This window comes from Filicampus tigris, chromosome 20 (assembly GCF_054856515.1).
Source record: "Filicampus tigris isolate MCC_2025a chromosome 20, RoL_Ftig_1.0, whole genome shotgun sequence".
Taxonomy (NCBI): Eukaryota; Metazoa; Chordata; class Actinopteri; order Syngnathiformes; family Syngnathidae; genus Filicampus; species Filicampus tigris.
The window spans coordinates 12,144,096-12,169,325 of NC_141236.1; the positions used below are offsets into that span (position 1 = coordinate 12,144,096).

A 25,230-nucleotide genomic window follows, 5' to 3' on the forward strand; every position below is an offset into this window, starting at 1 on the left:
GAGCCCCGCATTCCTCACATTCCCGCCTTGTGATGTCACAGCCTGCTGCCTTCGTGGTACTTACCAAAGCTGGGGATTTTCACAACGCACCTACTTGGACTTAACCTTTTTGCATGTTTAAGACACTTTTTGCAACATTTCATTTTTATTGCTCTCAGAAAAAAAAATCAACTTTGCGTGTAAGATATGCCGCGCCAAAAATGAAATTTTGTTTGAGTCCCTCTTCTTTTCCCTTTTTTTTAATAACCAAATGACCATACATGTGTTTTACATAATTTTATGTATATATATTTTTATATATATTTTTTGGCCATATTTTTTAACTTACCCAAATTAGATGTATGTTTTTCACAGAATGAATGTATTTTTCGGAGAATTATTATTATTTTTTAATATATATATATTTTACCTTTTTTTATTGAGGGAAAAAAATCATTTCTTTCTGGTAAAAAAATGTGTGTACGGGTACATTTGAGAAAAGAAAATGTGTTTAGAAAATAATTGAATGTTTATGTAAAATATGGTGTGAAATTGTCCATGTTTCTTTCATATTCTTTTCTTTTCCTTTGGAAAAAATGTTTCGGGAGAAAATAATGACGTGTGTATTTGTGAAAAAAAAGTGCACACTTGTTTTTCTTAACTACGATTAAAAATAGATGGAGTATTATTCTGATTTTAAGGGGATTATTTAGGAAAAAACGTTTATTTTATGAATGTTTTATTGTACAAAAAATACATTTGGGAAAATGTGTATTTCCTTCAAGAGTTTTTTGGGGGGGATTTCGAAAAAAAATCGTGTTTTATAGGGGGGAAATGTGTCGATTCGATGAAAAAAGATAGTTATTTCTGATCATTTGTTTTGTTATCTTAACATAAACTGTATGTTTGTGCTTGTGTTTCTCAGAAAAAATGTTGTGTATGCCCAATGCGAAGTGGACACTTTGGACCAATTGCCTGGATTCCGACATTATGTGGCGTTTTTGAACGCACCTCGCCACCGTCTCGCCCCCCCGCCCGCTCGTGTCCAGAACGCCCCCGTGGGGCTAGCAGGGTCTCCGTGGCTGGCCCGCATAGCCTAGCAAACCCGTTCCAGCGACACCAGAACACCACGTTGCTGCTCCACTGTCCGCCACGGTCAAGTTAGCCCACTCGTGGGACCGCTTTTCATCCTTTTCGGTGCCATTCAACTCCGAACTGGGCGCGCTGAAAACTTTTTTGAGTTCTTTTTTTCCCTGGAACATCCGAGTCGAGTTGAGATTTACCCTCCTACGAGAGTCCGTCGCAAAATCCTGCGTTTCACGTGGAAACCTATTCCGAATTGGATGGGGATTATGTTTTTGTTGTGAAGGAAAGAACGAGACGGAGGGAAGTCTCCCTGGCCCACATCGGCATGTAGCGGGGTGAGTTTGACTGCCTCAACGTGTTTGTTTGCGCTACTTTTTGATGACTTTTGGGGTGGGAGGTCTCCCACCCCAAAACATAGGCCAAATGGCTGGGCCACGTAAGGAAGCGAGACGGGGCATCCCAAACAGTGTCACGCCTTGCTTCCCACCCCCTTTCGAAAACACGTTACATTCAAGTACTCTTAAGTGACAAAAATGAACATTTTAACGCAATTTACATGGCTGTGGGGGCTTCGGATAGTCAGGAAAAGTCTGGAGGCAAGGACGCAATCCGTCATCATGATCAACATGGTTAAATAATTCATCTAAAACGACACTTAAGGGAGTAGTCTATCACCTGAAGCTTCAGGGTTAAATCAGTAAAATTTACACAGGCAGTGGAGCAGCCGATCACATGGAACTTCACTGTGAAATCAGTTAAAAAATAAAATACCAGCCAATGGAGCAGTGTACCACCTGGAGTGTCATGGTTAAATAAGTCTTGAATAACAGACAAAAGTCAGTCAATAATCGTTGCCAGGGGAGCAGCCTATCACGTGGAGCTTCACCATTAAATTCATCAAAAATGAAATAGCCAGTGATTCGGTGTAGCCACTGCAGTGTCATGGTTAAAACAATCTAAAATGACAGCCAAAATTCAGTAAAGAATGTCAACTGTTTTGGTTAGGCTACAACTTGTAACTTCATCATAAACAGTCAATGGAACAGTCGCCAGTTCCATTGTTAAATCAGTCTAAAATGAGTTCTAAAAACAATAGGCCGGTGAAGTCTATCACCTGTAGCTTCAATGGTGGCTCAGTAATTGCACAGCCGATAACCAGTCAAAGAAGATACAACCAAGGGCGAAGTGTATCACCTGGATCTTAATGCATAAGTCAGTCAAAAACGACAGACATGGGAGCAGTTAATCACCTTGAGCATCATGGTTGAACTCAGTTTAAAAAAACGGCCAAAAATCATTTACTGTAAAAAATGCCACAGTCAGGTTGTAGCCTAGCACCTGGAGCTTCACGGTGAAATAATTTAATGACAAAGCCAATTGAGCAGATTATTGCTTGGAGCTTCATGGTTAAATTGGTCTAAATTGATAGTGAAAAATCTGTTAAAAAATTACAGTATCAGGAGAGCAGTCTATATCACCTGGAATCTCAAATGAGTCAAAAGTGACAGCGGCCTATCAACTGGAGTTTCACAGCGAATGCAGTCAGAAATGACACAGCCAAAGGAGCAGCATATTACCTGGAGCTTCGTGGCTAAATGGGTCAAAAATGACACAGCCAAGGAAGCAGTCTATCGCCTGGTGCTTCATGACGATGGCAGTCAGAAATTATAGTTGAAGGAAGCAGTCTATCACCTCGGGCTTCACACTCACTTCAGTCGAAAAGATTTAATTTGTAGCAAAATTACTTTCTGGTTTTTGTTTTGCAATTTTTAACAATCACCCGTGGAGTCCATTATTAGCCCAAAGTGTATCTTATACACACTGCTATTTAACTCATGATGCTTATTTATTTGTGCGTGTGTGTTGCATAACATGTTTATATGAGTATGCATGTGAAAGATTTGTTTGGACATGCACCAATAACCTGTAAAAAACACGCACGCATGCACACACACACACAAATATCTAAAGGCAAATATAGCTGCAGGAGGCGTGGGCCCTCTACACACACGCACACACGAGACACCCCCCCCCCCCTACACACACACACACATAGACATCTGACTGCGCATTATGTCCAAAAGCACGCTGTGTAAATTACATGGTACCAGGGATAGTGGTTTTTGGGGAATATGCAGCAGTTTGCCGGAGAATTTTAAAGCTCTGAAAAATTCCACATCTTGCCAGCGCCAATTTAGCGCAGAGACAAGGTGACGGGGTGGGGGCGGGGCTGATGCATTGGTGGTCTGCATGTTTTTGGTTAAGTTGGGGAATTTTTTTTATTTTTTTATTTTTTATTTTTTTAAACCCTTCAACTTAGGCTGGTTGTGTTGTGGCAGCCCGAAAGGCGACAATACAATGGCGTGTTCAGACCTGTCCCATTCTTCTGTATGCTACTTTGCAGGTGTGAAGGGGTAGCATGTCAATCACTGCAGGCCCCGCCTCCCTTGATGCTAGCCCACCTGCTCATCGCCAAGCAAACACGTTGCAAAAACTGGATACACTTGAGCTCACAACAGCCGATTATACACTCTCATTCGCTGACTCCCACGTCACCCGCCAGGCCAGGCCCCGCCTTTTAAAGCCACACACATTCAAAGTCACAGGTTCTACAGTTTAAAACCTAAGGACGGTGACCCCAAGTGGACGTACACCTCACATGCATATTTTGCACTGGTATTGCTGTCTAGTACACACAAAATGAATTTTTATTTTTGTGACTCTCTTTTGACACAAAAGGGTATGGAAGGGTGCAAAAATTTGGTATGCAGGCACCCAGCTGCACTTGGTTAGAACAGCGCTTTTAATGGTACAAGCCACTCAAAATCAAGTTTTAGGTACCAAACAAGCATCAGTGGATGCAAACAGAAACGATGTGTTAATGCAAACCAGGCGCCTGTGTTGTAAGGTCCTACTTTGCTGGTGAGTGTGATGTGGTTGCCGGGCGGAGGAGTGGGGCGGGGTGGGGGGACGGTTTAGGTTTGGTGGGAATGTCATGGAAAAAGTGAACAGCGCCGCGGTTTGGCGTGACGACGAGACGTGGTGCCGTGATGGTGTCCCGTGTTCCTCGCTGTTGACTTTTCCCTCCTTTCCGTTCTTCTTCGGAAAGACTGGAACAACATGATAAGAGATGTCGCACCTCCTCCGTTTCCCAGCAAATGCTTGGCTCTGGCCACTCACCTCATCTCGGTGTACTGGCCTGTGTTATTTCAGTATAGCCCGAGTTGGAATTTGCGTATTCTCCCCGTTAATATTTCCAGAATGGAGTATTCTATCAACTCTCCCGTTGATTATTCAAGCGTATGATGAGCATGTATTATTTTTGTCCACTTGGGATCATCATCCTCACCCACTACTGTATAAGATGTCATTTTGAGTTTGTATGATTTTAAAAGGCGGGCCTGGCCCGGTGAGTGACGTGGGCGTCAGCGACTGAGAGTGTGTAGTTGGCTGTCTGTTAATCCATTTGCTAATCCAGATGTGGAGTGACTCGTTGTGAATTTTTTGTGATCAACATCTTGGGAATGAAGGACTGAGACTGAACGAATATGTTAATTTCACAATTATAGTGAACTAAATGATCACGGTTATGGATATTGTATGAAATGTGACAGGGGTTTCCCGAAACCTTAGGTACACTTGCACGTTCGAACGAGAGCCGAGGCAAAGTCTGCTTAAAATGTGACAAAAAATAGAAACGTATTTGACGACACACAAAACAAAAAAAAAAAAGCTAATTAGGGCAAAAATAGTAGACAACAAACACACAAATGTTTGGGAAACATTAGATGAAATAGAAATCAATTTTATTTGTATAGCGCATTTCACAACAGCTACAGCTGTGACAAAGCATCCTCATTAGGGTCGCGCGTGTGCTTGGGCCTATGCCAGCTAACCTTGGGCAAGAGGCTAAATTGTTTTAATGATATTCCGGATCGAAATATCAGGACTGGCGGAGACTTGTAAGAAGCCAGCGGGTATGCGGGAGAGGAGTCAGGCGGCAAAGCACTTAACCCATTTGTTGTGCTACAGCGCTCATGTGTGACACGCGGGAGGGAGGGCGGTCGTCGTTGGTATTTGAGCCCCAGACGAGTCATACAGATCACATTGATTGAGTTACACATGCTACACTTGTGTCCTCAACTAGCGTCTCAGCAGTGGGCAACAAAGTGCTCTTTTGTTGTTGTTCCCGCCTTTTGTGTGGAAATGAATTAGCCTAACGTGACTCTGAACTGTGTCTCAAGTGCAGACACGTCCATGGATGCATACTGTTTGTCATCATTACCATCGTTGACCAACCAAAGCCGTATTTTGCTTGTGCGATGTAACATTTTGGTCTAGTTCATTCTTGACCGTGAGCCAAACATCGCAGCACATACTGTAAAAGGCGGCTGGCGAAACCCGTGTAAACATTGTTTTCAACCTTTTGGCAGCTGTTTTCACATAACATGCCTGTCAAACACCCAGTTAACGTAGTGCGGGCATCAATTCTGCTGCTCCCGCTTCATTTTATACACAGGTTGCTAAAAGCCTCCTTTCGTAATGGCATTTATTTAACTTCAGCGTTTCGTGAGTTAGTGCGAGCTCTTTTTGGTTGAAAATTCCGTTAAAAAAGCGTTCTAGTTGCTGTTTTTCGTCCAAATTAGCTCACAAGTGGCTGAGGGTCAAGTTAAGTATCAAGCTAGCTACCTAGAAAGATAGCCTTACTTTTTCCTGAGAAGCTTTCCTTTTTTTTTTCCATGATGGCATTACACAAGTCACGAGTTAATTACCTAGTTCGATTTTCTCGTTAACTACTTTGCTTAAGTGCTCTTTGGAAAAAGAAAACCCTTTAACCCTTTCTGTAGTCCAAATGAGTACCCAAGTGACTGCAAGTCAAGTTACATAACCCCAAGCTATCTGTTTAGCTAGCAAGATGGCGTTACGTTTTCCTGACAAGCTACATCCTCATCATTTTTCCCCAAATGGTCCAAAGAACAGGCCGTTTAGGACCGTGTCAAAAGTTTGAGGATTCAAATCATTTCAATATGTAAGCTAATCAACATTCATAGAATTGAAGGATATGTTGATTTCATTTATTCAAATGTCAGTCGCAGAAAGATGGACAAAAACGTTCTAGCTACATCAGTCACATAAAAACTGCAACAACAACACAACAAGAAAGGAATGTTTCCCTAGTAAATTTAGCCAAAACTTTCTGCGGCGGAAAAGCAAAACAAGTCCTTTTCGCGCCACAAAATTACAGCGTGCAAATTCTTCAACGTACATGCCTTTAAATAAACACCGGACCGGGACGTTAAAAAATGCTTGCTAACCTATTGTCTTTCTGTCTTTCTGACTGTCTGGCTTGACTCAGCCGCATTCTCCGCGGCGTGACACTGATTACTAGCTTTGGGGCTGCGCTAAACTGCCGTCTGGTCCCTTGGCTAACCTCGCGCCGGGAGTGTTGTTGATCCCGTGTGTGTGTTTTTGCGGTGTGCCCTTGTTAGTGCATGTCCGTGTTTGTTTGCTACACGGTTAAAGTATGCGATGCTTTTGCTGGCGTCGCCACGCTTTGTTCGAGTCCTTCTAGGTCAGAGGGGCCTCTGTTCTTCAAGGCTAATAAACAGGTCCTTGTTATTCACACCTTCTTTGGATTTTGTAGGTATGCCAACAAAAAAAAACAATAAATTCTGTAGCGGCTTTATGGTACTCCGACTGATTCACGACTAAGGAATATGTTGCCATGCGGGAAGGCTTTTACCAGAATCCACATTTTTTTATTTTATTTTTACGATCACCAAATATTGTTATTCAGAGCGTCTTGTTCGCGGTCCTTCTCCTTGCGTGGGCTTCACACTTGGGTCAGGTGTGCTGTGTTTTCCGAGTCGGAGGAGAGAGGAATCTGGGCCGGCGTCCAAGCTGACTCTCATCAGTACATTGCCAGATCCCGGGACAAGAAGCAACACATCCACTCCATTTGTTCTCCGGCTCCTCTCTGATCACTGGCGCATTCTTATTACGCTCGTTCTTCCACTTTCCGCCATTCATTTCCCTCCTTTAAGCGTAAGATGTACCATTTTTTAGAGATGTTAGTCCAGGGGTGGACAAATCGTCTGGCCTTTAATCTGGTTGACCACAAACGTCATCAAGTCCTGGAATGTTTGTTCCAGCCATATAGCCATTTTTAGACTGAAATTGGCTCATTAGAATGTATCTGTTTATTATTATTTATTTTTTATGTATGTATCTTATTCGATTGTTTATTGATTTATTGTCAAATTAAAAATATGAGTGAAACAAATTTACGATCCATTTACCGTATTTTTTTGGACTATAAATCCCTCCGGGGTATAAGTCGCACCAGTCAAAAAATGCATCATGAAGAAGAAAAAAAACGTATATAAGTTGAATTTTGCTGGGGAAATGTATGTATTTTTTTTAAAAAGGAGACCAAAAACAGTATAGCTTGGACTCGCCCTCAGAATCGCCGTCCCCAAATCATGCTAGAGTTCGTAAACGCGCTCCGAGCGCACACTGCGAAAGCTGCCGATTGCTTTATAACATAGGTTTTGTTTGGAATCAAATTTTCCGAACACAAGTACCGTCAGAGTGAATTTCCGAACGCGCCTTCGTGTTGACGGCGGTCAACGAGTTCTGGTTGTGTTTGAAACCTCCACTTGTAACTGTGGAAAAGTCATTCTTTGTAGTTTCAAATGGCTTACCTTAAGTAGAATCCCACATCACATTGTGGCCAAAGGTAGAATCCTGCTCCGTTATTGCGCCTTTGACTGCTGTAAACAGTAAATCCTTATCGTGGCTGCATGCTAGTAGCGGCAACTAATTTATGTCACACGGTAGTTGCCAGAACGACTACTTCTTCCATTTCTTCTTGTAGTTCCTTTCGTCCTAACAAAAATGTCTTCTCAATAGAATTTCTGTTGCTCAAAATGGTACAAAGAGCACGCAGTTGTACTTTACCACCCAGAGATGCATTCAAAGTGTTCTGCAAAGACATATAAACCTCAAAACCACTGCACTTTTGTGTGTGTATGTGTGTGTGCGTGTTATATTATGTCGCGAACAGTTGTTGACATACTCAGACATCTTCTCTTGTGGTTATAGTTGAGTGTGTGTATCAGTGGGAGCGCCGCATCTGTGCGCCGTTCCGCACGACTACACCGTACACTACAATGTCTGGTGCTGTGTGTTTGTTGGCCAGAAAACGACGAGGAAGGGTGGAAGGGGGGGCTGGGGGGGGATGGGGGTAGGAGGAAAGGCCTCCCACACAGGGAGACAGGAGACTTAAGAAGCTCCATTAGCTCCTCCAAGCTCAGCTGCCGCCTTCAGATGGATGCCTGCGCTCGGCCGTTTGATCTCGCCCCAAATGTTGCCCCACACCGGGCCTCGAGTGTCGCATCAAACTGGGCCACTGAGGGAACCGCTGTTCATGGCTCTTACGTCTTGATGGTCTACAACTGGCAAAATTTGCCAGCACAAAAAGTACAATGTATTCGACACTACTCACTGGATCCACCGATACTCCAAAATTCAAAGAATCTCCTGCTGCTGTTCATATTTTTTTCAATTCAGTATTTGCTGACATTTGCTTCTTTTTTTCCCGCCTCCAGCACCTGTCCACCGATTGTCATCCGTTGGGAATGGGCCAGCATCTGGCCAGGGAGCATCTCTCCACGCGGTGGTGCGGCTGGCGTCGCCCGAGAGTGAGGGGGGCCACGGCCAGCTCCTAAAGGCGGCCTGACCCTGCCCCCTCTTCCTCTCTCTCTCTCTCTCTCTCTCTCTCTCTCTCTCTCTCTCTCTCTCCCTCTCTCTCTCTTCCTTCCTTCTCTCTCTCTCCCTCTCCCTCCTTCTCTCTCTCCCTCTCCCTCCATCCTCACGGTGACTTTTGAACTTGCCATGCCCTTCCGGCTGAAGCTGCGGCGCACGCGGCGCTACAACGTCCTGAGCAAGAACTACTTTGTGACGCGCATTCGGCTGCTGGATAACAACGTGATCGAATGTACTCTGTCAGTGGAGAGCACGGGGCAGGAATGCCTGGAAGCCGTGGCGCAGCGGCTGGAGCTACGTGAGGTGAGGAATTAAAAAAAAAAAAAAAATCCCGTATCACTAGCGGCAATCTCATTTGTCCGGAGTTAGGGCAAGGAACCATTTTTGGTAACGTTAGCCAAAATTGATTCTGCACGGCTCATGATAAGGCAGGAGAATTGTGTGCTTTCCTCGCAGGCAATAAGTAGAAAAAATGAAATTAGAAATTTCTTAGAAATGTTTTTCTTTTCTAATTTATTTTGGCTCCACAACAACAGTCAAACACACAAAATACAAAATGAGGACACTCGCAGGCTATCTGCCACAACAGACACTTAAATGGCAACCCGACTCCAGCTTGTGATGTCACACCCCTAAAAGGCACACCTCCAACACAGGAATACTACAATAGGTACAGTAATTAAAAAAAAAAAAAATTGTATACATTCTCTTTTATTATTTTTGTATACATGGACTCAAAGTGTTGTCGCCTCTACGCCGGCAGGCTCCGCTGACAGAAAAGCCCCGACGACTCGCACAGTGTTGTGGTATTCGCCAGGTGTCCACCACCATATAAGTCTTGATTCCGCGGCCTTGTCCTGTTGATCTTTACGTTTGTTTATGCCAGGTTCTGGCACGCTTGCGTGTGAAGGAGTTTTATTTTATTTTATTTTGTCAGCTTTTTGGTTGTACTTTACGAGTGTAGGGCACACTGCAGCGCAAGCACAAAGCAGGTGTGCGGAACCGCCTTTCTGAAGTGGTCACACACTCACACACACACCCACCAAATAAATGTTGCTCTTGCATGCTTATTCACGTCAAAAGGACGGTGAAGTCACGCTGCGGGGTTTTACGATCTCGCGCAACGCTCAGCTTGCCTTGAGGCAATTTGGGACTGGATGAAAAACGTTTGGTTGTTTGCTTATGTCAGAGATGTCCAAAACTTACACTGAGGGCCTCATGCAAAAAAAAAAAAAAAAAAAAAATGGAATTAAGAGTGGGCCCAGTTTACCTTGTGTTCATAAAAACTTGCTCAAACCAATCCAATGTAGTGTAGGTTAAGATATGCGGCACGACTATTCATTTAATTCTGGATATATATTAGAATATACTTCAAAACTTAAAACAGTACATTTCAATTTAGTGTATACGGGAATAAGTTGTTTACGTACAGTTAAGAAAAAAATCGTTTTGTAATGTTAAAATCTTTATTTTTGGAGGTATCACATTTGTTTTTTTCAATGCAAAATACGGTGAGGTCATTTAAAAAAAATTTCCCAACTTGAATCCACTTCCCTACATGAAGCCAATGTTTACCAAGATGTGAAATATTCCTTCTGACGTGTGTCTTGTCCTTTCCCTGCCGCCCGGCCTTTAGACTCCCTACTTCGGCCTGTGGTTCCAAGGGAAGACTCAGGCTCCGGCGCAGCGTTGGGTGGAGTTGGAGAAGCCTCTCAAGAAGCAACTAGACAAGTTTGGCAATGAGCCGCTGCTCTTCTTTGGGGTCATGTTCTACGTGCCGAGCGTGTCCCGCTTGGAGCAGGAAGCCACCAGGTAAAACACCGCCTCTGCATTATTCCGAGTCGTCGTGTTTGTTTCTATTGGCCATAGTGCTGCTTTGCGTTATAAGGCCACTTTTTACGGGAATTGTAGCTAAGGAATGAAACGATTTTAAGAGGGTTTTGGTCATTATGGAACATTTGGGACGGCATCAGAGTGCAAGATGAAGTTTGAGCAGATGGAATTGATGCGCGTGCAACAAACATTGACATTCGTAACTCCCCCCAAGTGCGTGACCGTTGGATGTACAGGTGTTTACGTTTTTTTTTTTAGGCTGGAACCACTTCCAATATTTCATACAAAAAACAATCCGATAACCGGTTCATCGGGCCAATTATTTAAAAGAAAATATCTAATGAATAAAATAGCTTCTTTTTTTTCTGGATCCTAGTTTAAAGCTTCGGACAGTGTGCCTGAAAAACTGCCGTGGAGCAGAATGACCAGACACACAGAAATTAACTGAGTTGAAAATAATTTTTTTTTTGGGGGGGGGGGTAAATTTCTATCCTACACAGTCTACACAGCATTCTGCTTCCCCCAAGTGTCAGAAAAACACTGTTGTCTTGCCGCTCATCCAAGAATATGACACCCGCGCGTTGAATCCGCCCTTACATGCCATAACGACGCTTGATTCACGTCAGCGACGGCCTGATTCCCGCGCAGCTCGCTTGGGCGCAAACGTCTGGTTTGCGCGTCGAGAAGATGCGAGGGGCCGTCCGGGGGTCAGCGCCGCGCAGCGCGGCTGGCTCGTACCCGCGCACGCAGCACTAACACCCAGCTGCTGAATTTGTGGCTTCTGTCCGGCTGCATGTGCAAAAAAAAAAAAGGGTCGACGGCGGGTCAGGGCTTTTGACGTCGCACTCGGATTGAAGATGCGGCAGCGCCTGTGGTGTGCGTGTGGGGACATTTCAAGCATTAATTACATGATAGCACATCGCATGCGTTCCCTGGTGCGCAATGAACTTTTTAGTTTAGTCACCCAATAGACACATGGGAATATAAAAGGAATGACGCTGACGCTTTTGAAAAGGCTCTTTTTGTCCATATGTTCTGTGAGCATCAATTGAGCCGTTTGGTCATGAGACTGAGCAGCCTTACTTTGTTGGAGAGTGCAGGATTTTTTTTTTTTTTCTGCAGAGGCCAGGATCTGCTCCGCTAAAGGGATGGTATTCCAGGAATCCCCTGCGGGCTTTTATGGTGTGTGTGTGTATGTGTCTGTGTGTCTATGGCGGTTGGGGGGGGGGGGGTTATGAAGGGCATTGAAGGGAAATTTAGACAACAATGGTCTCCTCTCCCCCCCCCCCCCATTTCTCTTACTATTAGCATGCCTGTACTGCACATCGTGTCGCGAGCACATTTTCATTCGAGTCCCGTATTTAGTTCTCTTTCACTCCTTTTTCTCCTTCTTGTGTGAGTCAGGAATGTTGGCACAGCCGTCCAGCGTAGGAGGCGGACCACACATTCCTCCAAGCAGAAGTGCAAGGGGGTGGGGGCTGGGGGGTGGGGGGATTTAGGAGAAGGGGGCCGATGTCTGGTTTACTCAACGGACACATGCGCACACTTCTCACAAGGATCCTCCGAGAAGCCAGCTGCGGTGGCGCTGTCAGAGGACTTATTAGTCACAAAGCGCCGCATTGTGGGCCCCGACGCGCCGCCCGAGGCTTTGGGAAAAGTGGCGCCCCTCCCCGCTCACTTCAATCTTGTAAACAATCCTCACAGCCCAAATGTTTGCGCGCCACACTTGGGCCACGGCATGACGTGTACGTTTATGTGCTAGCCAGCTCGCAAAAATGGGAGAACTAGCCGACAGAGCTGCCAAAACAACCTTGTAATGTGCATGCCGGGCCACTAGTTGGCGATGTTCCTTTTGGAAAGAAAAACACATTCCCGAATATTTCCATCTTGTCGAATTTATCTGAAGTAATTGTGGGAGCGAAGACTTGTGTCTGAATGCGGCTCAAATTGGAATGGGGGGGTCACACAGGGGTGAATTTGTAGCGTAGCCAATCAGAGGAAGAGCACAAGACGAGCGGGGGACGGAGAATGTAAATGTTTTGCAGTCAGACTTGTCTTTTGGTGTATACCGCATTATTTATGTGGTTATAGCTCGCCGCCTTCCCGGGTTTTGTTTTTTGTTTTTTTGGCTCAAACCTAAGTATAATTATGTCTCGGCTCACCACATAGAGAACTATGTTTATGCTTTTTTTTATTGGCAATACAGAGTGAGTAACTCGGCTTTTGGCTATATTGTTTTCTTGATTCGCCGCTGGCAAAAGCCCTGAGTGTCAAAAGTGCTTCTCCAAACAGCAGTAGTCAACTGTTGTTATTGTTTTTGCTCTGTGGCTCCCCCTACAGCTGTGAACTATAATTATTTCTGCCGCCTATTCCTTCAAATAAACGCCGCCCTTTTCCCATCAGAAAATGCCCCGTAACTGTAATGAGCTCAGTTGTTGGATGTTCATTTGAAGCCCGTTTGAAATGGCTTGCAAAGCAAAACAGCAGCCCCTACCAAAGCATGTTGAGACTTGGACCGCGGGTTGTCAACGACTTCCTTGTGTAGTGCTCAAGATGATCTCGCGCCATGTGGCCGCTCCGCCTTGTCCCGTGAGGATGCGGCGAACCTGGCCGGGAGTGCGAGACGGTGCCGCGAGGGAGATTGAAGCGTGAAAGCGATCCGTGTTGAATCACCACTTTGAAGCCGAGGCTCAGACTGATGTGTAACCCGACGCCCGTTCTTGCCTCTCTTCCCAGCATCCGCCCGTTCATTCATCTGTGTCTCCTTCTCCTGTGTGCAGCTGTGAAAACCTCCGAGTGTGTCTTTTTGCCGTCGCCACAATAAGCACTCCGGATAATCCCATTTTTAGGGAGGGAGAGCAATAATTCAATTAAGTTAGGGACCGTAACAACAACAAACCGTTACAGGCCCTGTAATGTGAACTCCGAGATTTGTTTCTAAAAACATGTGCAAGGACACAGAACTCTGTAGTACTCACTTATGTATAACGTAACTGTTTTTCACCATTTCAGGTTTTCAGATTGATGTTTGTGGCTAAAACTGCGACCAAATCACCGGAGTTGCCCCTCCCCCACTATTTGAAGTGCCTTCTTTTGCATCAGAAGTTATCGTTAGATAACTGCCTATGCCTACACCCTGAAAATGCATCTTCCCTTCACAAAGTCTGCTGGTGTTGCCACTTTAGAGCGCCTCATTGTTGGCAGTGAGTGCATGTACAACACAGAGAGAAAGGTGGAATAGTGAGCTAATATAAAATTGTCTTTATTTTAATATATATATATATATACATATATATATATATATTTTTTTTTATAAAGGTCTGTGACAGCCCACGTGTGTGCCAGGGCGTCTTACGAGCATGGCCATTTTAGAGTGCCTCATTGTTGGCCTTGAGTATGTGCATGTCAAGGAAAGAAGACAGAAGAACTCGTTTTTTGTTTTTAAATAGAAGTCCGACATGACAGCCAGCGCATCGACATGGGCTTTAGAGTGCCTTGTTGTTGTGGAACACACAACAGCGTGATATATTCCAGCCAACAAAGGCTTTAAGCGGCTGTATTTTCCCAGCTCAAAGATATCGCTCCGTGTAGGCGTCAGAAAAACACGAGACAAAGCACCCATTTTCCCAGGTCACAGCAGATGCATTTGATTGACAGCTGAGAGCGGCGTGCCCTCGCCGCATTCGGCAGACACGCGTTTGCGAACGGCCACAACTGACCTGTCCCATCTGTCGACTTTCCAAATCAAACGCGTCCCTTGAGCGCAAACGTTTTCCCACCCTTGCGCTGCACAACAGAACACTCCCTCCGACTGACTTGCGTGAAACCCTTTTGAAGCGTCCCATTAATAAAAAAAAAAAAAAAGTCGAAAGTGGTCCAGAGGGACAAAGTGCGGAATCTAAGCAGCGCTTTGTTGAGCGTCAGGCCTCAACGGCCCTCACGGCTAACAGCATGCAACACCCTTGAAATCATACCTCACACACGGCTCCACTGTGTTGTGCCCTTGCTGATTCAACACATTTCAAATGCAGATCCTCGCGCCCTCCCACACGTCTGCTCTCACGGACGGGCCAAAGGGGGGTGGTCCTCGAGGGTCAAGCCGCAAGGCTCGGTTGGCACATGCACACTCAAGCATGCACGACACGCACATATGTTTGCGGGCCCGCCGCACAAAAGGCCCCCTCGGACATCTGGCGGCGTCTTGCGCGAGGGTTGGGACAGAGAAAGGACTCTTTGTAAGAGCGTGAGGGCCGCGGTGCCAGAAGAGCACTCTGCCATGGTGGAAGTCACAAGTGGCCACGCAGGGGAAAGTTGGCCTCACTTTTTGACGCCTGTTGCCCCGCTGGTGATGTCATTGTCATGTGCCAAGGGGGAAAGCTCGGAAAAGTCAGTCACCTCGTTTTGCCAGCAATAACTAGACCGTCGCCAGAAGCATCATCGTGATGGGGGATGTCACTCCAGAGGGATAAACTTTCACGACAAGCGTAATCGGATTTTACATCGGTGCCTTGAGATACGGGTGGTGGGTTCGCCGTATTCCCGCGATAAACGGGGGTTCACCGTAATATCGCGGCCAAACCAAGTGACCGGCTGATGTGATAGGCCAGTATTAGCTCTTTTAACGTTAGCAGTTTTTTTTTTTTTACACATTAACACATTGACATTCACCCCCCCCCCAAAAAAAAAAAATCAACAGATTTATACACATTGTTATAAACAAATATTAAAGAACAAAGTTTTGTAAAACAGTGAAATGTTCTTCCTTTATTGTTATAAGCCTTAAGGGACCAAAAAAGAAATTATTTCACTTATGTATTTTTATTCATTAATCGGCCGATTAATCGGCTATCGAAATTATTGGAAGCAACATCGGCCTCAAAAAATCCGTGTTGGTCAAGCCCGAGTGATAAGTAAAGGGGAAATTGCCAAAAAGGGGCTTAGGAGGCTCTTAAAAGTATTTTAATAAAAGCAACAGAGAGCGAAATGTCATTCTTGTTTGAACAGTTCACAACCTGCCGCCATACGCTTCCCGTGTGCAAAGGTCACAAGTCGACATGCCTGCTTTGGTTTCAGGGTCAGAAGCCAGCCAGGTTTTGGACCCAGTGTCGCGATAACATTTGTGAGACTCCCCTGGGACCTTTTTGTTCACGGCGCTTTCACTCTCACGCTTTCATCGTCATTTCGACAGCTTGCGCCGGCCCGCCGTTGCGCGTAAACCGCTCCGCAGACCCGAGCGAAAACGCCAAGCCTTCGTATCAACAAGGTCCGCAATGGTGTGATGCTCATGCTCCCGCTTGGCTCCTCCTCTCGTGACCGCTAAAAGCCCCGCCCACCCTCCGCCTTCTCACTGCAGCGGCGGCGGTGCGGCCTGCCTAATTAGAGGGTTGCCACGGGAACGGAATGGCATCCTAGCCAATGGGTGTAATGACAGGGTGAGGGAGGAGGAGTGCGGGGTCAGATTATAGGCCCGGCAGTATGCGCTGAGAGGAGCTAAAAAAAGGAAAGAAGTGTGTGTGGGGGGGTAGAGAATGTGAGGTGGACAAGATGAAATTGACAAAAAAAAAAGTAAGAAGGGTTAAACGTGGAGGCGTAAAAGTGTGTCGTCTTTGAAAATGAAGTTTGGGGTGAGCAGTTCCACAACAACGTTTGTGATATCTTTGGCTCTTATTGCTTTTTTTCAGTCGTGGCCTATCCCGCACAGTGGAAATTTGCTGAAGTTTGGCATTTCTCAAGACGGCGGTTTAGGAGGAGTAAAATCGTGCCGTCCTCGAGCAAGCTTTATTAGTCCTGATGGTTTCTTGGGCTTTCTTTGTGTCTTATTGTTCACAACATCAAGTCATCCACTGCCTGAATGACTAACCGATCGCCGTCGATGGCGGCGTCACATCACTTTAGTTTTTGCACTTAACAGCTTCTAGATGAAGATTAGGAGGTGCTTGGTTATGAGGGAGGGAAATGCCAAAACGTTGCAAATCCCAACTTCAGGCACCTGACACTCAAGCAGGGTGTGGGATAAACCGAGGCTGTGTTACGGAATGTAAGGGCAAGTGTGTGTCGCAATAGTGAGAAAAGATGATGCGGTGAATGGCGAACGCCATGCAAAAAAGCCATCGACCTTCAACTTGAGCCAACTCGGCATCACTCATGACGCATTTCATAGTCTGTAAAGCGGATGTTTATGATGAAGCCAACCCTTGTTGAGTGCCTGCTGATTACTAAAGAATGGATAAAGCTAGACAAAAATGTTTTGATCTGCTACTACTCTTTCTTTTGGTAGTTTCGGTGCTTGAATTGTCACCAAAACAAATGTTATGTTGGTCTTGAAAGATGAGTCCAAATGGGGAACTCCGCTTTGAAAGCAGCTTACAGTGAATGAGTCACATCCTCAGTGGAGATGCGTGTTTTTTCTGAATTTCTGAACTTCTAAATACAAGTGAGGAAAATATCAGTTACGTACATTTTTTTTTTTTTTAATCCAAGTCCAAGCAGGGAGCCCTGTAAATGTAGCATGTTCGCTGGTGATTACCTCCAGTGTTCTCTGGCGTCAGGAAAGTTTGCCTAACAGCCCACACTGGAAAAACTCAGCCTGCGGTCGCCATGGCAACAAACAGGAAACGACGTGCGAGTTTTTCAATGTGGCCGAGCCCCAACGGTTTCACTCGCCTTCCTCCTTGTGTGGCCGCTCTTTCAAAGACAAACGCTAGCCGGGACCAGAGGCTAAAAGTGGACAAAAAGGGAGCTGAGAAAACTCGGTCTTGGCTTTTGGGACTCGAACCGCATTGTGCGAAAGCTCCGGTGGCCTCAACAATCTCAGCAGTGTTATATTATATCGGCCTACTGTCAGGCCAAACCAAAACCACAAGGCATCCTGGTTTTTCCCCCCACATTGGCACAACAAATTCCTCTTGTGCCGGGCTTGTGCTCCGCTACCTCGCGTTCATCCGTCTTAGCATCACATCGTTGGCCGTCAAACTAAGCAGAAAAGGTTTGTCATGAATCTGCAATCCAAAATGAGTCACTCGGGTGATTCACTCATTCCTCAGTTGAATTCTGTAAAAGACCTCTGTGATGGTGCCAATTTTTTTTTTTTCTTCCCCCCCCTTGATGCATTCTTTGTGTCGCAAGTCTTTCATGCAGCGTTTTTTTCGTCTATCATCGCGTTACTTTCTTCTTCGCCACTGTTTTCACTCAAGTGGTTTTGGAAATTAACGCAACGTTGAAAGCTGGAAGAACTGCTTTCAAGTGACGTTTTTGTAGGCCGCTTTCTTTGGTAGTCAGATACTTCAAGTTCTGGAGCTCCTTTGAACTGCTCACAATTAAAAAGAAATCAGTCACAGTGCCAGATGAAACGTTTTTTAACGTTTTGTTGGTAAACCGTGACAACGTTTCAAAAGCGTTTCAAATTAGCATTTGCGTTGCTACTGTATTTAGCCTCTCCAAGAGTAGCGTCAGAGAAACAAGACGCAACCTGGGGCCGACGTGGACCGTTTTATATAAATCAGTCGCCGATTGAGCACCGTATCGATCGACACGCGGTAATATAAGGTTAGCTGCTAGAGCACTTAGCACCTCTACCGTAAGTCCAGTTGTGCCTTTAACACCTCCAAATGAGCTAAGCAGAGGTGTCATTTGATTTCATACACAGTTTCCTATGGAACCGAATCCAACACTTACTTGTGCCCAAAATAGAGTTCATTAGTTTCTTTTATAAGGCGAAAATGAGTCCGCACACACTTACCTTCGTAGCTGACCAGTTCCTTCTGCACTGAAACGTCACAGCGATCCATTTTTAACAAAACAGCGGACGTACTCAAATGTGTCTAACGTGACTAGAATGAGGAAGAGGCAAACTTTTACGAGACCTCTCAGACAGTTCAAGAGGGTTACCAGACTTGTTTCGAACTAAACTATTGTCAAGGCTTACATTAATAATGTTCAAAATAACAGACAAAGTGGGGACAGAGCAGCAGTATTGATTTGTGGAAAGACTTTCAAATTGACCATATTTGGGCATACGGGCATTCCTCAAACCCGAAGAGAGGCGATCATCGACAGCCGAATATTTATTTTCTGTGCCTTTTGTTTTTCAGGTATCAGTATTACCTTCAGGTGAAGAAGGAATTGTTGGACGGACGTCTCCACTGCACGGTGGAGCAGGGCATCCGACTGGCTGGCCTCGCAGTGCAAGGTAAGCCTGGCCGACAAATGCATGCCGAGAAGACAGACGGCACAAGAGAGCGCAACCTCGCGCACTTTTTCTCAGGTCATCTTGACTTTGCTACCTAATATGGCTGCATACCGCCGGGAGAGCCCAGTCCACTTAAGTTCCGACTCTATCTCACACACACTCTCCCGGTTGATGTCTGTATCTCCGCCGGGAATGTAAACAGACAGTTTGCTTATCGCTAGCTCCAAGGTTAGTCTTGGCCTGGGGCAGGAAGACTATTATCAGATGGGGAGGCGAGGATCCGCTTACTACAAACACTACTTAGGATGCACTTACAGTGCCCGGTCGGAGGCTCGAGCAAGCTGTGGAGGGAGGGTGGTGAAGTGGGAGTACTGTTGCGCTGTTGTCACATGTAGTAGTTACAAGCACTAAGTAGGGGGGGGGGGGGGGGGGGCAGGGGGAGGCATCATAATTGCATAAGATATGTCTGATGCAAAGGAAATGCCGACCGATCAATAAAAGAGCACCATACCGACAGTGAAGCCTGATGGTGGCAACGTCCTCCAAAAGCTTCAGGCTTCTGCTAGAAAGCACAAAAAAAGATAAAATGTCAAGAAAGCCTACGAGAACATTTGAACTTGATTTGTGGTTAATCAGAGTCGCTTTAAAAGGTAGCTGGCGTGTGCCGACTCCCCTTTACCCTGAAATGGAATGCGATTGGATGATTGTGGACACATTTCAGTTGTAAGAGGCTGTGCACACATTATCCGAGTTGCTTATTCTGAATTGCACATTAATGGTGGACAGTTTCACCATTATCTTGGCTTCATTTTTTTTTTTTTTCACATCACAAAAACATGGCAATTGAACAGGGGTGTGTAGACTTTTTATATCCACTGTTTTTGTGTTTTTTAAAGTTGGATTTAAAAAACATTTGAATGTGTTAAAATTATTTGTATGTTTAAGAAAATGTATTTCTCTGTCCCCAAAAATGGGCAGATACTATTTTTCAAAATGCTTATTTATTCATTTTTTTTTAACATTTTGTTTTCATAACATTGAATTTATTCACCATTTCTCATATTTTAATCTATACTAGACATGCGCTAATATTCTGTAATAATCCCGAATCTTGAAAAGTGTCACCATTTCGGCCTGTTACATAATGTGAAGAAAGAAAAATTAGAGAGAAAAAAAAAACCATTTTATGGAAAGTGAACAAACGCAAGCTTGTTGTCTTTCCAGCCGACTTTGGCGACTTCACTCAGTTCATGTCTCAGGACTTCCTGAGGGAGTACGTGCTCTTTCCAGTGGTGAGTAGCCTTAAGACATATTCTTGTGCCCTCGTCTTCCCTTTGCGTCATCCTTCTCAACCCTCCTCAAACGGCTAGAACTGGCCGAATGGCGACGAGGTGCTGGAGGAGTGGACGCAGAAGGTTGCAGAAGAGCACAAGAGCCACTGGTACGAGCATCTTCATTCATGACAAAATGTGTGTGTGTGTGTGTGCGTGCGTGTGTGTGACTATGTTTTTTTCCTCACAAACGAGATTTGTTCCTACATACTTTTTACATGTTTGAGAACTTTACCATTTTTTTTTGTGTCTGGTGTCGCACTCGCAGTCGCATGCAGGCGGCCGAAGCGGAGCTGCTGTACATCAAGGAGATCGAGAAACTGGACGGCTTCGGCCAGGAGAGTTTCGCCGCCAAGGTGTGCAGTCGAGCCCCAAAAATCTCCCACACTGTGGCAGCGTTCCCTTCTGAAATATTCCGTTTACGCGCAGGACAACTACACCAACGACATTTTCATCGGCATGTCTTTCATCGGCGTGTTCGTCAAGCACAGAAACGGCAGATCCATCATGCTCCACAGGTCAGTTTTTATTTATTTATTTTTTTTTTACCACCTGGACCCATTGCGACGTCATCGCATTTGAGATGGCGTGTGGGTAGAAAAGAAAAAAAAAACAAAAAAACGTCTGTTTGTGCAACAGGTGGAAGGACATCGGCACCATAGCGCACAACAAGTCGGCCATCACGGTGGAGATAACCAGTCGGGATGACACCATCATCTTTCACATGGTGAGTGTTGTGTCTGGGCGAGGGTGCTGCATGGACACTTGATTAGGTACACCTGTGCAAGGCATCAACAATTTCAGATTCGTAAAGATAACATTTTTGGGTGTCGGACTGATTTTAGATTGTTAGCGTAGGCGTGCTGCTCTGCAGTATAAAAAGAAAAACGTGCACATAATGTTCCAATGTATATAAATATCAAGTGATATAAATTAATTATATGTGACCACTAATGTTAGATTTTAGGTAGTAGTTGTTTTTTTTTAAATCAGCTAACATTATACAGTATTAGAAAAGCGTGTTAGGAAGCATTATTTTCTTCATAAAGGCAAACTTTTCCATCCAGCTCTTGTTTTGCGTCTTATTAGCCGATGCCGTGGTGTACCTAATTTTCCGGCGAGCGAGAGCACACAAGGACGATATCCCGCCCTGAGAGTGTCAAATACCGCATGAATGTTTTGTCTTTTTGGGCACAGGAGGATATGGAAATGGCCAAGTACATTGCTCGTCTGTTCACGGCCAGACACAAGTTCTACAAACAGAACAAGATTTGCGCAGAGTGAGTCTCGAGGACGTCCGAAGGCCGCGCCAAGAAGCAGCAAACGCATAGCAAAGCCATTTGCCGCCCTGTCGTCATATTCACCGTAACGTGTGTCTCTTTAGGCCCGCTCACTCCCCTGCACCAATCAGGAGAAGGCCCACCTGGACACACCGCCTTTCTCTGGTACTCTCAGCCTATCACAAGGCAGACATCTTGCGCCTTTATTTTATTTTTTTCTTCAACATGTGGCGTGGGCGTTTTGCCTGGCCGTCGCTTGGTGTGATTTCCGGCGTGGTTGAAGCCAGTGATTTGTGCGTCTCCTTTGCCGCCGGCTCCAGACAATGGCGGAGCTAAATGTGGCACAATGGCCGCTCCCTGGCTCGAATGGAATCTTCTCGAGTGTCTGTGTGCAGAACCACGGGCGCTGCTTGTTTACAACGACTCTGGCCGCAAATATGTCGCAAATGCACTGGCCCTATTCCAACATGCATAAATAAGTCTTAAAAATAGATCCATTGTGGCTAATTGAAGAATGCGTGCAAAAATCCAATTTCACTACACTGGTCTATTACTACCGGTTTGTTATTTGAATTCTGTCAACTGAAATGTTGAGCATCATAAACTAAGCATGTGTGTGCGTGTGCGTGCATGTGTAAAAAAACAAAACAAAACAATCTCACATGTGCTTTCCTTGCAGCCTCGGCCGCAGTCCTGTAACTTCCAGACAATGCATTCCCAGTATGGAGAACATTACCAAGACACAAAGAGCTCTCAAGGTAAACACGCCAGTCTTAAGTATCGCTCGTAAATGTTACTTTTGTGTGACTTTGTCCCCCCCCCCCCCCCGTGCCCTCCAGACAGCATCTTCCACGACGACCCCTACTACAAATCCGAGAGCAGCCTGGACCACTGCCAGGTGGACTTCCCCTTCCGCAACGGCACCGTGCCCAACGGAAGCATGTACAGCAGCCCCAGCCTGAGCTCCCTCAACCACTCGCAGACCTTCGTGCCGCCCTCGCCCATGTCGTCCAACCTCAGCATCCCGGGCAGCGAGCTGATGCGCCCCGACTACATCCCCAGCCACCGGCACAGCGCCATCATCGCGCCGTCCTACCGGCCCACGCCCGAGTACGACGCCGTGATGCGGCAGAAGCGCCGCATGCTGCACGCTCACCACGACCTCCACAGCCAGTCGCTGCGCAGTCTGAACATTAGCAATGCTTGCGCTTATCGCCAGCCGGAGGCTCTGGTGTACAGCCAGCCTGAAATGAGGGAGAGGGGCCCCTATCATGGCCTGGGACCGAGCCCTGGACCCTACACACAGGTCAGCAAAACAACAACAACGTCCTTCTTGGTGCCAAGGCACAATGTTGGAGTAGGTGAAGTCATTTGATTTAGACATAAGTAGCGCTTGCTGCCATCTTGTGGCATCTATAGGATTTTCACCACAGGGCTCCGTCCCTCGCCCCTGAGAATTTTGGGCTCGTTACAACATGCGACGCTGGAGATGACTTCATTTCCTGGCATTGCTAACGAGGGATTGACCGATTATAGGCGCCGATATTATCGGCATTTTGACGATTATCGGTATCTGCCTTTTTTTAAAATCTGATGGCTGATAATAAATCCCTTTAAAACTGTGTTAACTTCAAGGAACTATTTATGTAAAATTTCAGTCAACTTTGAGATTCTACTGCCCCTGGCAACATTCTGCACCTTTTTGTTTTTGTTAGAAATCAAAACCAAGATTTTGTTAGAATTTTACAACAAAGATGCATAATAATAATCAACATTTTGCAAATCTGAAAAAAAAAGTTCAATAAACATACGCTTGACTACATTTAAACAAAGTTAAGAGTTGTAATTTTTTTTTACATTTTGACGCCGATATATTCCTTTTTGCTGAAAATGAATATCGGCTCCAAATATCGGTTATCGGCCTCCTTGACTACTAATAATCGATATCGGTATCAGCCCTGAAAAAAAAAAAAACACATTGGTCTATCTCTATTGCTAACACATTTTTTGCTTTGTAGATCAGCTACAGCAAGCCGGTGTCTCATGGCCCCCATCAGGGAGGACCGGCCAGCAGTCAGGGTGCTTGTCATTCGCCTTGCATCAACGGAGGCGGAGGAAGCGGCGGCGGCGGCGGTGGCGTGGGAAGCTCAATCTCTCACACGGTCAGCACGCCCGAGCTGGCTAATACCAAACAACAAGGGAGCAACGCCGGCAGCTACGCCGCTACGGCTCACGTCATGAGGAACCACGTATCGCGGCCTCCGCCGCCGTATCCCTCCACCGCCTTCCGGCCCGCCACCAGCACGCCGGACCTGGCGAGCCACCGCCTGCGCTGCATCGGCGGCAGCAGCCCGGAGCTGGTGACCCGCATGGTGCAGCTCTCCGTCAAGACCTTCCAGCCGGACAGCTCGGCGGTGGTGCACCAGTCCCTGCAGGAGGTCAGCGAGCCGCTCACCACCACGGTGGCCAAGCACCGCTCCACCCTGGGCAAGAGGCACAGCATGGAGGTGATCAGCAGCATGCGAGGCGGGGGCATGGAGGGCATGGTGATGAAGGGCATGAACGCTCCTCTTCATCGAAGGAATACGCTCCGGGAGCACGTGATGCCCCCTCAGCCCGTGTCCCAAGCCCCTCAGCCTCATCCGCCGCCGCCTCCTCCCCCGCAATCCAAAGACTTGCCCGTCCCGATGCCCCCGCAGAAGGAACCCCCGCCGGCGGCCCCCGTGGCCTACCAGCATCAAAAGACTCTCTCCAACGCCACCATGCTCATCCACAGCAGCGAGAGCGAGGAGGACGAAGACGAGGAGGAGGAGGAGGAAGAGAGGCCCGAGCTGGACGTCCAAATCCCGGGTCTCAACGAGGACATCAGCATCAGCGCCCAGTTGCAGGCCGCCCTGGCCAAGCTGCCCAACAAGCCCCCTCCGGAGTACCCGGGCCCCCCCAGAGCCCCCGGCAACATTTCCATGCACAACCACACGCACCACCACAACCACAATTCACCGCCGCACGGCGCCCAGGTAACGACGGACCCGAGCCAGTGTCAGGGACGGAATCCTGAGGACGGCGAGCCCGGGAGCGGCGGCGGCGGCGGGACTTTGACGCGAGGGGACCAGGGCGGCGTCAACGGCAACGTCCTGGGGCCGTCCATTTCCGAACCGGACCTGACCAGCGTGAAGGAGAGGGTGAGGAAGGAGCCGGTTAAGGAGAGGCCCGTGTCGGAGATGTTCTCCTTGGAGGACAGCATCGTGGAGAGGGAGATTGCGCAGAGGGTAAGGCCTTAACACCTTATACGGGGGCGGCTCAATCAATTCAAACTTTTGAAGTCGTTCACAAATTCATATGTCTGATAGAAAAATAGTAGTAGTAATAGATATAATTATAATGTTGGACTTTCTTAAAACATTACAGTGGGCCGCTGCGTACTTGCAGTTTGGCACCTGCAGATTCAGGCATATTCCCTTTTTTCCATCATTTGCGGGGTAAAAATATATTTATGTTTTCCCAACGCATTTGTAATGGCTGCCAATTATGCCTTTGATTTTGCTATAGATGGACGTTACATAGTGGCTGTGGAGTGATTCAGAACACATTGTGTCGGTTCATTCCCTTCCCCCCTCCCCTCCCCTCCAAAAATGTTGTTTATTATCCAGTGGTACCCCAGCTCCTGATTAGCGGTAATCTGCCGTTCAGCACCTGAGAGGGTAGCACTAGGCTCTGAGTCCCGCCAGGCCCGCTAAAACCTCCTCAAATCCCACAGATTATACTT

The 25,230-nt window shown here is 46.4% G+C and overlaps 1 protein-coding gene across 2 annotated transcripts in view; it reads left to right on the forward strand.

The window, feature by feature from the left end:
• Nucleotides 1–25,230, forward strand: part of LOC147128397 (tyrosine-protein phosphatase non-receptor type 14-like) — a 44,804-nt gene that overhangs the window by 13,563 nt on the left and 6,011 nt on the right. For both annotated transcript variants that reach the window (XM_086018066.1, XM_086018067.1), the window contains 14 exons: nt 905–1,400; nt 8,676–9,135; nt 10,469–10,644; nt 18,756–18,853; nt 20,078–20,145; nt 20,224–20,294; nt 20,453–20,540; nt 20,614–20,702; nt 20,824–20,911; nt 21,382–21,464; nt 21,569–21,629; nt 22,144–22,222; nt 22,304–22,770; nt 23,483–24,733. In XM_086018066.1, coding sequence (XP_085874192.1) covers nt 8,962–9,135; nt 10,469–10,644; nt 18,756–18,853; nt 20,078–20,145; nt 20,224–20,294; nt 20,453–20,540; nt 20,614–20,702; nt 20,824–20,911; nt 21,382–21,464; nt 21,569–21,629; nt 22,144–22,222; nt 22,304–22,770; nt 23,483–24,733 — 2,793 coding nt within the window. In that variant the 5' untranslated portion in view covers nt 905–1,400; nt 8,676–8,961. The remainder of the gene's footprint in view (nt 1–904; nt 1,401–8,675; nt 9,136–10,468; nt 10,645–18,755; nt 18,854–20,077; nt 20,146–20,223; nt 20,295–20,452; nt 20,541–20,613; nt 20,703–20,823; nt 20,912–21,381; nt 21,465–21,568; nt 21,630–22,143; nt 22,223–22,303; nt 22,771–23,482; nt 24,734–25,230) is intronic.